The sequence below is a fragment of the Physella acuta genome, unplaced genomic scaffold, assembly GCF_028476545.2.
Source record: "Physella acuta isolate Inbredline_101_S28 unplaced genomic scaffold, ASM2847654v3 ptg000017l, whole genome shotgun sequence".
NCBI lineage: Eukaryota > Metazoa > Mollusca > Gastropoda > Physidae > Physella > Physella acuta.
The window spans coordinates 1,490,639-1,504,418 of record NW_026731537.1 but is presented as its reverse complement, the minus strand read 5'-3'; the positions used below and the strand labels follow the sequence as shown (position 1 = coordinate 1,504,418).

At 41.9% G+C, this 13,780-nt stretch overlaps 5 protein-coding genes across 5 annotated transcripts in view; 1 reads left to right on the top strand and 4 right to left on the bottom strand.

Moving 5' to 3' along the window:
* The window catches only part of LOC131937455 (gamma-aminobutyric acid receptor subunit beta), a 139,305-nt gene that overhangs the window by 72,619 nt on the left and 52,906 nt on the right, over nucleotides 1–13,780 (top strand). The window lies entirely within an intron of this gene.
* LOC131937752 (uncharacterized) lies at nucleotides 851–3,239 on the bottom strand. The gene is made up of 3 exons (XM_059295383.1): nucleotides 3,105–3,239; nucleotides 2,207–2,339; nucleotides 851–1,178 (listed from the first exon to the last, which is right to left on the bottom strand). The coding sequence occupies exons 1-3, from the start codon at nucleotides 3,153–3,155 to the stop codon at nucleotides 979–981; spliced, it is 384 nt and encodes a 127-aa protein (XP_059151366.1). The 5' UTR covers nucleotides 3,156–3,239; the 3' UTR covers nucleotides 851–978.
* Nucleotides 3,978–6,597, bottom strand: LOC131937684 (uncharacterized). The gene is made up of 3 exons (XM_059295292.1): nucleotides 6,256–6,597; nucleotides 5,733–5,868; nucleotides 3,978–4,662 (listed from the first exon to the last, which is right to left on the bottom strand). Exons 1-3 carry the CDS (start codon nucleotides 6,304–6,306, stop codon nucleotides 4,433–4,435), a joined length of 417 nt encoding a protein of 138 aa, XP_059151275.1. The 5' UTR covers nucleotides 6,307–6,597; the 3' UTR covers nucleotides 3,978–4,432.
* On the bottom strand, nucleotides 7,077–10,507 carry LOC131937730 (uncharacterized). Its single transcript, XM_059295346.1, has 3 exons — nucleotides 10,389–10,507; nucleotides 9,054–9,186; nucleotides 7,077–7,766 (listed from the first exon to the last, which is right to left on the bottom strand). Exons 1-3 carry the CDS (start codon nucleotides 10,443–10,445, stop codon nucleotides 7,567–7,569), a joined length of 390 nt encoding a protein of 129 aa, XP_059151329.1. The 5' UTR covers nucleotides 10,446–10,507; the 3' UTR covers nucleotides 7,077–7,566.
* LOC131937767 (uncharacterized) lies at nucleotides 11,074–13,468 on the bottom strand. The gene is made up of 3 exons (XM_059295406.1): nucleotides 13,338–13,468; nucleotides 11,888–12,020; nucleotides 11,074–11,279 (listed from the first exon to the last, which is right to left on the bottom strand). Exons 1-3 carry the CDS (start codon nucleotides 13,386–13,388, stop codon nucleotides 11,095–11,097), a joined length of 369 nt encoding a protein of 122 aa, XP_059151389.1. The 5' UTR covers nucleotides 13,389–13,468; the 3' UTR covers nucleotides 11,074–11,094.

Sequence of the window (13,780 nt, the reverse complement as noted above, 5' to 3'; positions counted from 1 at the left end):
CAATGATGTAACACAATCTCAGGACACTTGTTCATACTTTTAAATAGAAGATCAAGTAGAAAAATTGTTGTTTATTGACTGTTAAATGTAGCTTTAACACAACTCCCAAGTGTCAATTCGTTTCGATTGTATAGCGTTATTTTCTTGATACAGGTTGAATTGGATCACCTCACTAAGGTATTTATTTCATCTTACAACAAGAAAACGATCATTTATTAATTGTTACTTTCTCGTATACAAAGTATAGAGGAAGTATCGTAATCGTGCAAAATATCGAAATCGAGATTTTTACAAATATCGACGTTTTACACCTCCCTGAGTCAGAAAGACATAGTTTTGCCATTTTATCCGTATGTCTGTGTGTTTGTGTGTCTGTATGGATGTGTGTCAGTGAATACGATAACTTGAGTACCGTTACAGCTAGGTTGATGAAATTTCATACATAATAACTGTCAAATTTGTAGTTCTGTATCAACTTTTCAGCAATTTCCGGTAACCGGAAGTGGAACTTATTCTAATTTTGGTTTTTCAAAAGCCTAAAAATTTAGTACTATTTCAGATAGATAAACGAAATTTCACAAACTTATCTACCTTCTGTCAAATTTTGAGTAATTTTCGTTTACAATAAGTAGTACTATACCCTTTTTGCGACTTCTCAAAAAACGCATCTGAATTTATAAAGTACTAATATTCTGCATTATTATACAAACATTTTTGCTCTTCACGTGGTGAGCAATTTTTTTCTGCGAGATTCTATTGTATTAAGAAGTTTAAGTATTTAATAAATGATTAAAAATCGTATCTATATCTTAAGTTGCCATCCCCGTAGTGTTACATAGAAATTTTCGAGAAAGTTTAGGGGAGATCACTCCCGGTTTATTTTTACTTATAGATTTGACAATGGTTATACAATAGACCAAAGAAATATTTATGTACGTAAACTTTCCCTTAGGTCAGAGTTTAGGTCAAAGTTCGAGCTTAAGCTACGGGTTTCTCACACTTGGAGACCCACTGGTACCCGGGTCGTGGGGCCACGATCATCCTGGAGGTGGGGGTGTCTGTGGGGAGGGGCACCTCGTACATGTGACACGTGGTACCAGGCTCACAGCTGCAGTAGCCGTTCATCTTCTCGAATGTGCTGCAGCTGTCGCCCTCCAGCTTGTACTTCTGGCAGGTGCCTGGGGAAAAAAATAGTTGAATGGTAGTTGTAGCAGTCAAAAATAGTTGAATGGTAGTTGTAGCAGTCAAAAATAGTTGAATGGTAGTTGTAGCAGTCGAAAATAGTTGAATGGTAGTTGTAGCAGTCGAAAATAGTTGAATGGTAGTTGCAGCAGTCAAAAATATTTCAGTGGTAGTTGTAGCAGTCTAAAATATCGCGATGGTCATTCGGCAGAAAACATATTGACATTGTAGTTGTATCAATCAAAATGTTACGGTGTTCAGTAATTTCCGTCAAAAATAATTCCGTTTTTGTTTTGTAAGTCAAACATTGTATAGCAGAAACTTTAGCCAACTCAATAACGCGAAGCTCAGCAGTATAAACATGTCCCAACATTTTGGAGTATCGTTTTGAAGATCAGGCGGTACTCTATGAAATTGTCAAAACCACAGATGAATTTTGATTTTTTGCTTAATTCAAGAACCAAATTTTAATTGAAACTACTTTTTTTTGTTTGACTAGGACTTAATCTACTGCATACAAATATTCTTTCTGGAACGTTCCATTTCCTGCCCTGATAAATGCTACACGTACATAATGTAAGAAACTTTTGTTTAGTTCGCATATGATTGGTGGATTTGTCAATATTCTATCTGTCTTAAATTCTATTACAGTAAAAAATTTTAAACAATGGTCCTAAATCGTTATCGTGACAAAACTTTTATCTTTTAATTCTTATCTTAATTCGTTCATTGACAGCAAATACAGGGGTTATATTCGGGAATTGTACACTGCTTTTTTTAAGCGACCAACTTTAAGTATCTGATTCATTACGTCATGTAACTATGACTACAGAAAGGAATTGTGTTTTAGTAGGCCAATCAGCCAATCAAATAATTTCATGAAAACTGAAGAGAAAATTGGAATAGGCTATGAATGCAGCCGAAGTTTATTAGACAAACGTTCAGAGAAAATGCTTGAGTCAATGATTCTTTACCGTCAGTCTGTCGTGTGTATCAAACTTACTGTCGTGTGTATCAGACTTACCACTGGTTGGGTTCTGTGGCAGCATGAAGGCATCAAGTTGACGTCTGCTGGCGATCATGAAGAGACTGAGGATCTGACAACATTCTCCTGCGTCACACTGGTCATTGCTGGTACAGGTTTGACCAACCAGAGCCTAGATTCAAATGTTGCATTAGTCATTGATGTGCTGAACTAATTAGATATGTTTAACTAATTACTTAATTACGTATCTTAAATTACACGTGTTAAATTAATTATATATTGTTAATTAACTATTCATTGCCGATATAACGCGAATGTTTTTTCGTTCTGTGCAGGGGAGATTAAACAGCAAATAAAATGTTAAAACGTTTAACGGAGTTGTCTGCGCTTCTCTTTAATGTTTTTTTTTTTGCGAGCTGTTTGACATAAATTACGCCCCCCCCCCCCCCTCCACCTCACCTCCACCCCACCCCCACCCCATTACATTAATTTGTAAAAATCAGTAATTTTAATCGAAAACATTTTAACACATTTTTATGACATTTTAAACGACCAGCTTTTAAATTAGTAATTGATTTAATGAAAGCGCCAATTGTCCGTCCTTTAAGGATCAACTTGTGTTCATTGCTAGATCGATAGGCGCTTAAAACACGTGTCATTAAGGTCATTTACCCAGTATATGACATTTAGACTAGAGTCAATAAAACAAATGCCAGTAATGACATATAAGCACACATAAAACGAATGTCAATACTGACATTTAGCACTACATAACACGAATGTCAGTAATGAAATTTAGCGCTACATAAAACGAATGTCAGTATTGACATTTAACACTGCATAAAACGAATGTCAATATTGACATTTAGCACTGCATAAAACATATGTCAATATTGACATTTAGCACTACATAAAAGGAATGTCAGTCATGACTTACACTGGTACTGGCAATGACACAGGCGAGAGCGAAGATGACAATCGTGTTCATGGCGAATGTCAGGATGAACAGACCAGGGACCGTAACGTTAGCCTTACAGGACAGAGAGTGTACCGTTAGCCTTATATCAGGACAGAGAGTGTATCGTTACCTTTATATCGGCTTGACGTGGGAACTGCTAGGCCTTCAACATCTGACAATCATAGCCTCAGGTTCTAGACCATCGTGAAATAAATCTTATTTAATTGTTGATCATGGACTGGACGATTTGACTCATTTGTTTGTTAGACGCTAAACATTTATAATTTATATTTTTTCTTAGAGGGTAGGGTGTGGGGTGGGGGGTGGGGGAGTGGAGCACTCCGAGGGGATGTTATTAAAGTTTCTGGGGGTGGGAGCAGTATATATGATTGCGCATTGGAAATCCAATCAGAAGTTGCCCATGTATCAGTCCCCCCCCCCTCACCCCACACAGCTGCTGGACCCAAGGGACAGGACGTTACCTGTACAGCTTGGAATTAGCAGAGTTGGTAATCATATCGCCTAAGGGGCTCCACTCTTGTTTGATCTCGGAGAAAAAAGTCTGGAAGAAACACTGCTAACGAGGGTTCGAACTCGGAACTTTAGGGTTAGCAATCTTGTGCTTATCCGCCCGTACACTTAGACCAATCTAAAGCACAACACATAATCACATGTATCCCAATCTATTATATAACACGACACATAATCACAAGTATCCTAATCTGTAGCACATAATCACATGTATCCCAATCTGTAGCACGACACATAACGAAGTTGATTAAAAAACAACTCAAGCAAGACATGACTTTTTTAAACTTTATTTTTCAACATTACAATTAGATTTTCTGATGGTGGAGTGGGCTCTAACACCAAAAACAAAAAGCTAATTTTTAACGCTAACATTTGTTAGAGGCTAACATTTTTAAGGATTACATTTTTAAGGCTAACATTTGTTTGAGGCTAACATTTTCAAGGATAACATTTTTAAGGCTAACATTTGTTTGAGGCTAACATTTTTAAGGATAACATTTTAAGGCTAACATTTGTTTGAGGCTAACATTTTTAAGGCTAACATTTGTTAGAGGCTAACCTTTTTAAGGCTAACATTTGTTTGAGGCTAACATTTTTAAGGATTACATTTTTAAGGTTAACATTTTTTTACGATTAACACTCTTACACGAAGTAATGTTAAAAACACGGAGTGCAACAGGACGATATATCTAAACTCTAAACTGTAGGTTCCACTGGAGTTGGCGTCATGACTCTCTAGCCAACCTGATGACTCTGGAGTCGGCGTCACGATCTTGTCACGCCACGGTCCGGTTGCAGGTCGACGCCCACCGGTAGCCGGGCATGGGGGCGGGGGCGCTGCGAGCCAGTCTAGCCGTGGGGAGGGGGGCGCTAGGAGCCAGTCTAGCCGTGAGGATGGGCAGCTGGTAGGACACGCAGCTGGTGCCCGGCTCACAGCTGCAGTAGCCGTTCATGGCGTCGAAGCTGTTACACCTGTCACCTTCACGCTTATACCTCTGGCAGGTACCTGTAGAAAAATGATGTCACGTGACCTAAGAAAATTGTGTTGATGTTTCTTGTCTGGCGTGCAAGAGTTGGATCCTTGTTGGGTACGAGTGATTAAATTTGAAAGTTGTTGATTTTAATGTTTTAGATCGTCAAAATAAAATTTTAATCCCGCCTACCATGTCTGTCTTAGACCCGGCAACCATGTCTGTCTTAGACCCGGCAACCTTAGACCCGACAACCATGTATGTCTTAGACCCGGCAACCATGTCTTAGACCCGGCAACCATGTCTGTCTTAGACCCGGCAACCATGTCTGTCTTAGACCCGGCAACCATGTCTGTCTTAGACCCGGCAACCATGTCTGTCTTAGACCCGGCAACCATGTCTGTCTTAGACCCGGCAACCATGTCTGTCTTAGACCCGGCAACCATGTCTGTCTTAGACCCGGCAACCATGTCTGTCTTAGACCCGGCAACCATGTCTGTCTTAGACCCGGCAACCATGTCTGTCTTAGACCCGGCAACCATGTCTGTCTTAGACCCGGCAACCATGTCTGTCTTAGACCCGGCAACCATGTCTGTCTTAGACCCGGCAACCATGTCTGTCTTAGACCCGGCAACCATGTCTGTCTTAGACACGGCAACCATGTCTTAGACCCGGCAACCATGTCTTAGACCCGGCAACCATGTCTTAGACCCGGCAACCATGTCTTAGACCCGGCAACCATGTCTTAGACCCGGCAACCATGTCTGTCTTAGACCCGGCAACCATGTCTTAGACCCGGCAACCATGTCTGTCTTAGACCCGGCAACCTTGTCTTAGACCCGGCAACCATGTCTGTCTTACACCCGCCAACCTTAGACCTGGCAACCATGACTGTCTTAGACCCGCCATGTCTGTCTTAGACCCGGCAACCATGTCTGTCTTACATTACCTACTCACCTGTCCTATTGGCCACTGTCTTACATTACCTACTCACCTGTCCTATTGGCCACTGTCTTACATTACCTACTCACCTGTCCTATTGGCCACTGTCTTACATTACCTACTCACCTGTCCTATTGGCCACTGTCTTACATTACCTACTCACCTGTCCTATTGGCCACTGTCACTGGCCTAAAAACGGCCGCTCTCTTCCTGCTTGCGATCATGACGTCACTGAGCACCTGACAGCACTCACCCCGTCCACACTGTGCCACGGTCGTGCACGGGGCACCAACACGTGCCTGCACGTGAGTCAGATATTTAACACTATCATCGGAAACGTTGATAAATATCTCAAAGAATAATTAACTCTTGAATAAAAAATATTTAGTAAAATGACTCCTTACTGTAAGAAAATATTAAGTATCGTCAGTAAAACAACTCCGTACTATAAAAAAAATATTTAGCTCCGTCAGTAAAATGACTCTGTACTGTAGTACTGTAAGAAAATATTTAGCTCCGTCAGTAAAATGACTCCGTACTGTAACAAAATATTTAGCTCCGTCAGTAAAATGACTCCGTACTGTAAGAAAATATTTAGTTCCGTCAGTAAAATGACTCTGTACTTTAAGAAAATATTTAGCTCCGTCAGTAAAATGACTCCGTACTGTAAGAAAATGGTAACTTACTTCAGCCAAGTTAAGGCATGACAACAACACAAATATAACCAAAGGTGTCATTGCAGTAATCGATTACTGGATGCCAGTCGAAGTTCAAGTTGGCAGACGTCACTTAGACAAGAAGATCAGACGATGTAGATCTACCACACAGACAAGCGAACTATGTGTACCAAAACGTTGTTGACGTTTTTATATGAGAGATGATGGGAGGTAACTGTGTTTCTAAAAGCATGTGATTGTCTCATGTGAAGACAATAATTTGCCCAAGATATCCTGTGGTTTTGTTTTCGTGATGACGTGTCTGTCGTCTGCTTCTCACGTCTGTCTGTGTCAGACTGTAACAGACAGACTTTTGTCTGTGTTGTGGAACAAACAAACACGCTGTACACTGAACGTGAACAAGAAGACATTAGGGAACCTGTGGTGTAGTTCTGTCCACTGGTCAACACAGGAGGGGGTGGTGGTAGGGTGGGGGAGGGGAGGGGGGCTACCAGGGGTGTAATTCTGTCCCCTGGTCAACACAAGAGGGGGTGGTGGTAGGGGGTGTGGGGTGGAGGAGGGTACCAGAAACACAAACATTTTTCTGTGTCTGTTTATAAGTAAACGTTCACGTCGATTTGTTAACAAGGAGCAGACACGAATTTCTGACACTGATCTCCGGACAAATCAGGGGCCACAACTCGATATTTATTTTCATTCAGGCGCTAACTAAAATCGTGGTAATAAAATTAACAAGACATTGAATTTATTGAATACTTTGTTTATATTTTTGTGTTTGTTGTCATCTAGATGTTTAGTCAGCTTTTTTCTAAAAATTCAATGTCTTTCTATTCAATGTCCAGCACCGGTATGTCAATGGTCCTATCCAGTCAATGGTCCTATAATGTCAATGGTCCTATCCTGTCAATGGTCATATCCAGTCAATGGTCCTATCCTGTCAATGGTCCTATCCTGTCAATGGTCCTATCCTGTCAATGGTCCTATCCTGTCAATGGTCATATACTGTCAATGGTCCTATCCTGTCAATGGCCATATCCTGTCAATGGTCTTATGCTGCCAATGGCCATATCCTGTCAATGGTCCTATCCTGCCAATGGCCATATCCTGTCAATGGCCATATCCTGTCAATGGTCCTATGCTGCCAATGGCCATATCCTGTCAATGGTCCTATCCTGCCAATGGCCATATCCTGTCAATGGCCATATCCTGTCAATGGTCCTATGCTGTCAATGATCCTATCCTGTCAATGGTCCTATCCTGTCAATGGTCCTATCCTGTCTATGGTCCTATCCTGTCAGTGGTCCTATCCTGTCAGTGGTCCTATGCTGTCGTCTTCTCACACTTGGACACCCAGGTGTAGCCTGGCCTGACCATGGGGGCCCCACGGACGCCCCTCCTTGCAGTGGTCAGTGGCACCTCGTACATGTGGCAGTAGGTGCCCGGCTCACAGCTACAGTAGCCGTTCATCTTGTCCAGGGTGTCACAGTTACCGCCCTCTAAGGTGTACTTCTGGCAGCTTCCTGTGGTGGGGGGCACAGGTGTAAATAAAGGTGGGACACAGGTGTAAATATAGGTGAGACACAGGTGTAAATATAGGTGGGGGGTCACATGTGTAAATATAGGTGGGACACACAGGTGTAAATATAGGTAGGACACAGGTGTAAATATAGGTGGGGACACAGGTGTAAATATAGGTGAGAAACAGATGTAAATATAGGTGAGAAACAGATGTAAATATAGGTGGGACACACAGGTGTAAATATAGGTAGGACACAGGTGTAAATATAGGTGTGACACAGGTGTAAATATAGGTGGGACACAGGTGTAAATATAGGTGGGACACAGGTGTAAATATAGGTAGGACACAGATGTAAATATAGGTGGGGGGTCACAGGTGTAAATATAGGTGAGGGGTCACAGGTGTAAATATAGGTGGGACACAGATGTAAATATAGATGAGATACAGGTGTAAATATATTGAGACACAGGTGTAAATATAGGTGGGACACAGGTGTAAATATAGGTGGGACACAGATGTAAATATAGGTGGGACACAGGTGTACATATAGGTGGGACACAGGTGTAAATATAGGTGGGACACAGGTGTACATATAGGTGGGACACAGGTGTACATATAGGTGGGATACAGGTGTAAATATAGGTGGGACACAGGTGTAAATATAGGTGGGGGGTCACAGGTGTAAATATAGGTGGGACACAGGTGTACATATAGGTGGGACACAGATGTAAATATAGGTGGGACACAGGTGTAAATATAGGTGGAACACACAGGTGTAAATATAAGTGGGACACAGGTGTAAATATAGGTGAAACACAGGTGTACATATAGGTGGGACACACAGGTGTAAATATAGGTGGGACACAGATGTAAATATAGATGGGACACAGATGTAAATATAGGCGGGACACAGGTGTAAATATAGGTGGGACACAGATGTAAATATAGGCGGGACACAGGTGTAAATATAGGTGGGACACAGATGTAAATATAGGTGGGACACACAGGTGTAAATATAGGTGGGACACACAGGTGTAAATATAGGTGGGACACAGGTGTAAATATAGGTGGGACACACAGGTGTAAATATAGGTGGGACACAGGTGTAAATATAGGTGGGGACACAGGTGTAAATATAGGGGGGACACAGGTGTAAATATAGGTGAGACACAGGTGTAAATATGGTGGGACACAGGTGTAAGTATAACTAGGACACAGATGTAAATATAGGTGGGATACAGGTGTACATATAGGTGGGACCACTGACGTTACACAACAAGCCACTGACCTGTTCTAGGTAAAGCCTGCAGTACATCAGCCGGTGCTTGCCTTCTACTTGCCACCATGAACTCACTCAAAATCTGGCAACATTCCCCTGGCTCACATTCAGCAGCTGTCTGACACGTTGACCCTACGGCTGCCTGGTGGGGAAAGGTCCGGGGTTCAAATCACAGTGGAGGATCTTGTTAATTAGATTTGTTTTTTTGGCCGAATATCGATCACTAACTCAGCCAAAGTCGAGAGAATTTCTTTAAAGATGTCTATCGTACAACTGGCACGGTGACTATCAAACTCTTAAGTGACTCATAATTTACCTCAGTAACTTACTTCAGTAACTACCAACTTACCTCATCAACTACCAATCTACCTCATTAACTAGCAACTTACCTCATTTTAACTACCAACTTACCTCATTAATTAGCAACTTACCTCATTAACTAGCAACTTACCTCATTAACTACCAACTTACCTCATTAACTACCAACTTACCTCATTAACTAGCAATTGTTACGGGTCAGTTGTAGGTTAGATTAGAATAGGATAGAATGATCTAGAATTAGGGGAGAGTGCGTGTGTGAGTTGAGTTTACCCTAGAATATTGTTAACCCCGGTGTGTTTGTGTATTGTTATCCCAAGGTCGAATGCGGTATAAAAGCTGGAGTGAATGATTGTCGGGAGTTAGATGATAGCGGGTAGGACGAGGGCTACGCATGAATATATATTTTTTTTGACGGAATAAAAGTAATGAACATAGTCACGAAGAGTTGTTGTTTATCTGAAACCAACCTGAAAAGCAACTTACCTCATTAACTACCAACTTACATCATTAACTACCAACTTACCTCATTAACTACCAACTTACTTCATTAACTAGCAACTTACCTCATTAACTACCAACTTACCTCATTAACTACCAACTTACTTCATTAACTAACAACTGACATCATTAACTACCAACTTACCTCATTAACTACCAACTTACTTCATTAACTACCAACTTACATCATTAACTACCAACTTACCTCATTAACTACCAACTTACCTCATTAACTAGCAACTTACCTCATTAACTAGCAACTTACTTCATTAACTACCAACTTACCTCATTAACTAGCAACTTACCTCATTAACTACCAACTTACCTCATTAACTACCAACTTACCTCATTAACTACCAACTTACCTCATTAGCTAGCAACTTAACTCATTAACTAGCAACTTACCTCATTAACTACCAACTTACCTCATTAACTAGCAACTTACCTCATTAACTAGCAACTTACCTCATTAACTAGCAACTTACCTCATTTACTAGCAACTTACCTCATTTACTACCAACCTACCTCAGCAACCAAGAAGACACAAGCCGTAACTAGCAAGACAAACATGTTTCTGGCCATAGTGTCCACTGTCTGTGTTCTGCCTTATCTGTGACCGTGCTTAGATGTGTAACACGAACATATAGATTGTTGGTTTCTGTCAGATAACTCTGTCAGATAGTTCGGTTTGTTTGTGTGATCTAACTCTGTCAGATAGTTCGATTTGTTTGTCAGATAACTCTGTAGGTTGTCGGTATTACTGGTGACTTCATTGGTTGTTGCCTGGTAAGTGGATGTATGAGCCTACAACATGGCGTACTTTGTATATGTGATCGACCTTTAACTTCAGTATGTGCTAGAACCGCCTTCACCAATGCACAATATGTGGTAGATCGGCCTTTAACAAGGTGTAAAATATGTGGTAGATCAGCCTTTAACAAGGTGTACAGTATGTGGTAGATCAGCCTTTAACAAGGTGTAAAATATGTGGTAGATCGGCCTTTAACAAGGTGTAAAATATGTGGTAGATCGGCCTTTAAAGAGGAAAAGCACAAAAACAACACTAAAGAAACTTTATACCAAATTTATTTTCATATATAAACATTTTTCCCTACTATTTTACAATCAGACTTGTTTACAGGTCAGTTCAGCTGTAACAATCCCCCCCCCACTTCCCACACACCTCCCCCCCCCCCCCCCCAAGCTCCCATCAGACAGTCCCGTGCCGTGTTTAAGACTTCTCACACGTTGAGACCCAGCCGTACCCTGGTGGTCTAGGTGCCGCCACCAGTCTCCTGATGTCTTGTGGTACCTCCCTGGACCTGCAGATGGTGCCTGGCCGACAGCCGCAGTAGCCGTTAGGTTTATCAAATCCGCTGCAGTTCTCTCCCTCTAGCTTGTACTTCTGGCACGTTCCTGGGTCCAAATAATTGTATCAGGTTTTTTGTCAAAATAATTGTATCAGGTTTTTTGTCAAAATAATTGTTTCAAGTTTTTTTTTCGTCAAAATAATTGTATCAAGTTTTTTGTCAACATTTTTAATTCTATTTTCGTCGTATTCTTAGCTAGGCTAATTACATTTTTAAAATATTTAATTGCAATTTTGGCAAAGTTAAGATAAAATATCGAGATTTCAGTCGGTGAGCCTTGAATTAATGAACTACAAATCCGGTTACGCTTCAATTAATAAGTCTAGCTCACCTTAGTCACATCATACATACTGCTAACCCCCCCCCCCCCCCCCCCGTCGTATGTAAATACAAAGTTAAGTTCGTCTGTTTATAGCAGGTTTTACCCACCCCAACACGTGCCAGGTACCCACCCATTAAAGCTGGATAGGCGCCGTGACGTGCTTAGAACTCAAGCTCGTGATCCGAACTCGAGACTATGGGGTCAACAGTCACGTGCTCTAGCAGACGACCACACAGTTTACCCAGACTTAAACTTGCCGAGTCTCGCTCAAATCAATTAATGAGGGTTAATTAATTTAAATAGATTAATGAAGGTAAATTAATTGAACCGACCAGTTTTGGGAGGTTTCCTGATGTCACCAGTCCCGACAACTCTTTTCCGACTGACGATGGTGACGTAAGGTTTCTCACAGCACTCCGTGACGTCACACTGGGCGTCTGTCGTGCATCGTCTGCCAACTGCTGCCTGCAGGTTGGTGTAAGTCAAGTAGTCAAGTCAGGTTCTCACAGTCAAGTCAGGTTCTCACAGTCAAGTCAGGTTCTCACAGTCAAGTCAAGTAGTCAAGTCAGGTTCTCACAGTCAAGTCAGGTAGTCAAGTCAGGTAGTCAAGTCAGGTTCTCACAGTCAAGTCAGGTTCTCACAGTCAAGTCAGGTTCTCACACTCAAGTCAGGTTCTCACAGTCAAGTCAAGTAGTCAAGTCAGGTTCTCACAGTCAAGTCAGGTAGTCAAGTCAGGTAGTCAAGTCAGGTTCTCACAGTCAAGTCATGTTCTCACAGTCAAGTCAGGTAGTCAAGTCAGGTTCTCACAGTCAAGTCAGGTTCTCACAGTCAAGTCAGGTTCTCACAGTCAAGTCAGGTAGTCCAGTCAGGCTCTCACAGTCAAGTCAGGTTCTCACAATCAAGTCAGGTTCTCACAGTCAAATCAGGTTCTCACAGTCAAGTCAGGTTCACACAGTCAAGTCAGGTTCTCATAGTCGTCAGCTTCTCACAGTCAAGTCAGGTAGTCAAGTCAGGTTCTCACAGTCAAGTCAGGTTCTCCCAGTCAAGTCAGGTAGTCAAGTCAGGTTCTCACAGTCAAGTCAGGTTCTCACAGTCAAGTCAGTTAGTCAAGTCAGGTTCTCACAGTCAAGTCAGGTTCTCACAGTCAAGTCAGGTTCTCACAGTCAAGTCAGGTAGTCAAGTCAGGTTCACACAGTCAAGTCAGGTTCTCACAGTCAAGTCAGATTCTCACAGTCAAGTCAGGTTCTCACAGTCAACTAAAGTCAGGTTCTCACAGTCAAGTCAGGTTCTCACAGTCAAGTCAGGTTCTCACAGTCAAGTCAGGTTCTCACAGTCAAGTCAGGTAGTCAAGTCAGGTTCACACAGTCAAGTCAGGTTCTCATAGTCGTCAGCTTCTCACAGTCAAGTCAGGTAGTCAAGTCAGGTTCTCACAGTCAAGTCAGGTTCTCACAGTCAAGTCAGGTTCTCACAGTCAAGTCAGGTTCTCACAGTCAAGTCAGGTAGTCAAGTCAGGTTCTCACAGTCAAGTCAGGTTCTCACAGTCAAGTCAGGTTCTCACAGTCAAGTCAGGTTCTCACAGTCAACTAAAGTCAGGTTCTCACAGTCAAGTAAGGTTCTCAAAGTCAGCTTAAGTCAGGCTCTTACAGTCAAATTAAGTCAGGTTCCCACAGTCAACTTAAGTCGCCTGACTGCACCCAGAAAAAGTCAGTGCAGTACTCTACACTTTAGTACACCAACTCTACCTACATTCAGTATTGAAATATAAAAGAGCAAAGAACTTACATTTCCTAGCCAGAAGGGACAAGCTCCTAAAACAAAGAGCACAAGTTTCATGGTGTGTGATGGTGTTTGGTGTCTGGTGTTTGAACGGTAAACTCACACCCCTGACAACTTCTCTACTGACCACGTGTAGGTGAGCAGCCCTGGCTTATATTACCTGGCCAATCCTTGTGTGCAGTGAGTGTGTCAGTCTGTGCCCCGCAGGTTGGTTCATTAGATCAGGCGACAAAAACAAACGACTCATTAGCTGATATAGACAATCAAAGCAATGACGCGGAAATGTTTGCCGATTGGCTGGTTGGCTGACGTGGGGGCGGATATTGTCGTCTGCTAGCTGAAACAATTTGTTGCCGTCAAATCATGCCTGTTGTTTCCATGATAAATAATTTGATAAGATTTGATCCGTTATATTGTTCTCACTTCGGTCATATTTTTGTCTGTTCCTC

Bases quoted from the DNA above. Each gene is read 5' to 3' on its own strand.
- LOC131937684 (XM_059295292.1), bottom strand. From the start codon at position 6,306: ATGACACCTTTGGTTATATTTGTGTTGTTGTCATGCCTTAACTTGGCT. The intron at 5,869-6,255 runs GTAAGTTACCAT...ACTCACGTGCAG, and splicing joins CATGCCTTAACTTGGCTGAA to GCACGTGTTGGTGCCCCGTG. The intron at 4,663-5,732 runs GTGAGTAGGTAA...ATTTTTCTACAG, and splicing joins GACAGTGGCCAATAGGACAG to GTACCTGCCAGAGGTATAAG.
- LOC131937752 (XM_059295383.1), bottom strand. From the start codon at position 3,155: ATGAACACGATTGTCATCTTCGCTCTCGCCTGTGTCATTGCCAGTACC. The intron at 2,340-3,104 runs GTAAGTCATGAC...ATTTGAATCTAG, and splicing joins GTGTCATTGCCAGTACCAGT to GCTCTGGTTGGTCAAACCTG. The intron at 1,179-2,206 runs GTAAGTCTGATA...TTTTTTCCCCAG, and splicing joins GCCACAGAACCCAACCAGTG to GCACCTGCCAGAAGTACAAG.
- LOC131937730 (XM_059295346.1), bottom strand. From the start codon at position 10,445: ATGGCCAGAAACATGTTTGTCTTGCTAGTTACGGCTTGTGTCTTCTTG. The intron at 9,187-10,388 runs GTAGGTTGGTAG...TTTCCCCACCAG, and splicing joins GTGTCTTCTTGGTTGCTGAG to GCAGCCGTAGGGTCAACGTG. The intron at 7,767-9,053 runs GTCAGTGGCTTG...CCCCCACCACAG, and splicing joins GCAGGCTTTACCTAGAACAG to GAAGCTGCCAGAAGTACACC.
- LOC131937767 (XM_059295406.1), bottom strand. From the start codon at position 13,388: ATGAAACTTGTGCTCTTTGTTTTAGGAGCTTGTCCCTTCTGGCTAGGA. The intron at 12,021-13,337 runs GTAAGTTCTTTG...ACCAACCTGCAG, and splicing joins GTCCCTTCTGGCTAGGAAAT to GCAGCAGTTGGCAGACGATG. The intron at 11,280-11,887 runs GTCGGTTCAATT...ATTTGGACCCAG, and splicing joins CAGGAAACCTCCCAAAACTG to GAACGTGCCAGAAGTACAAG.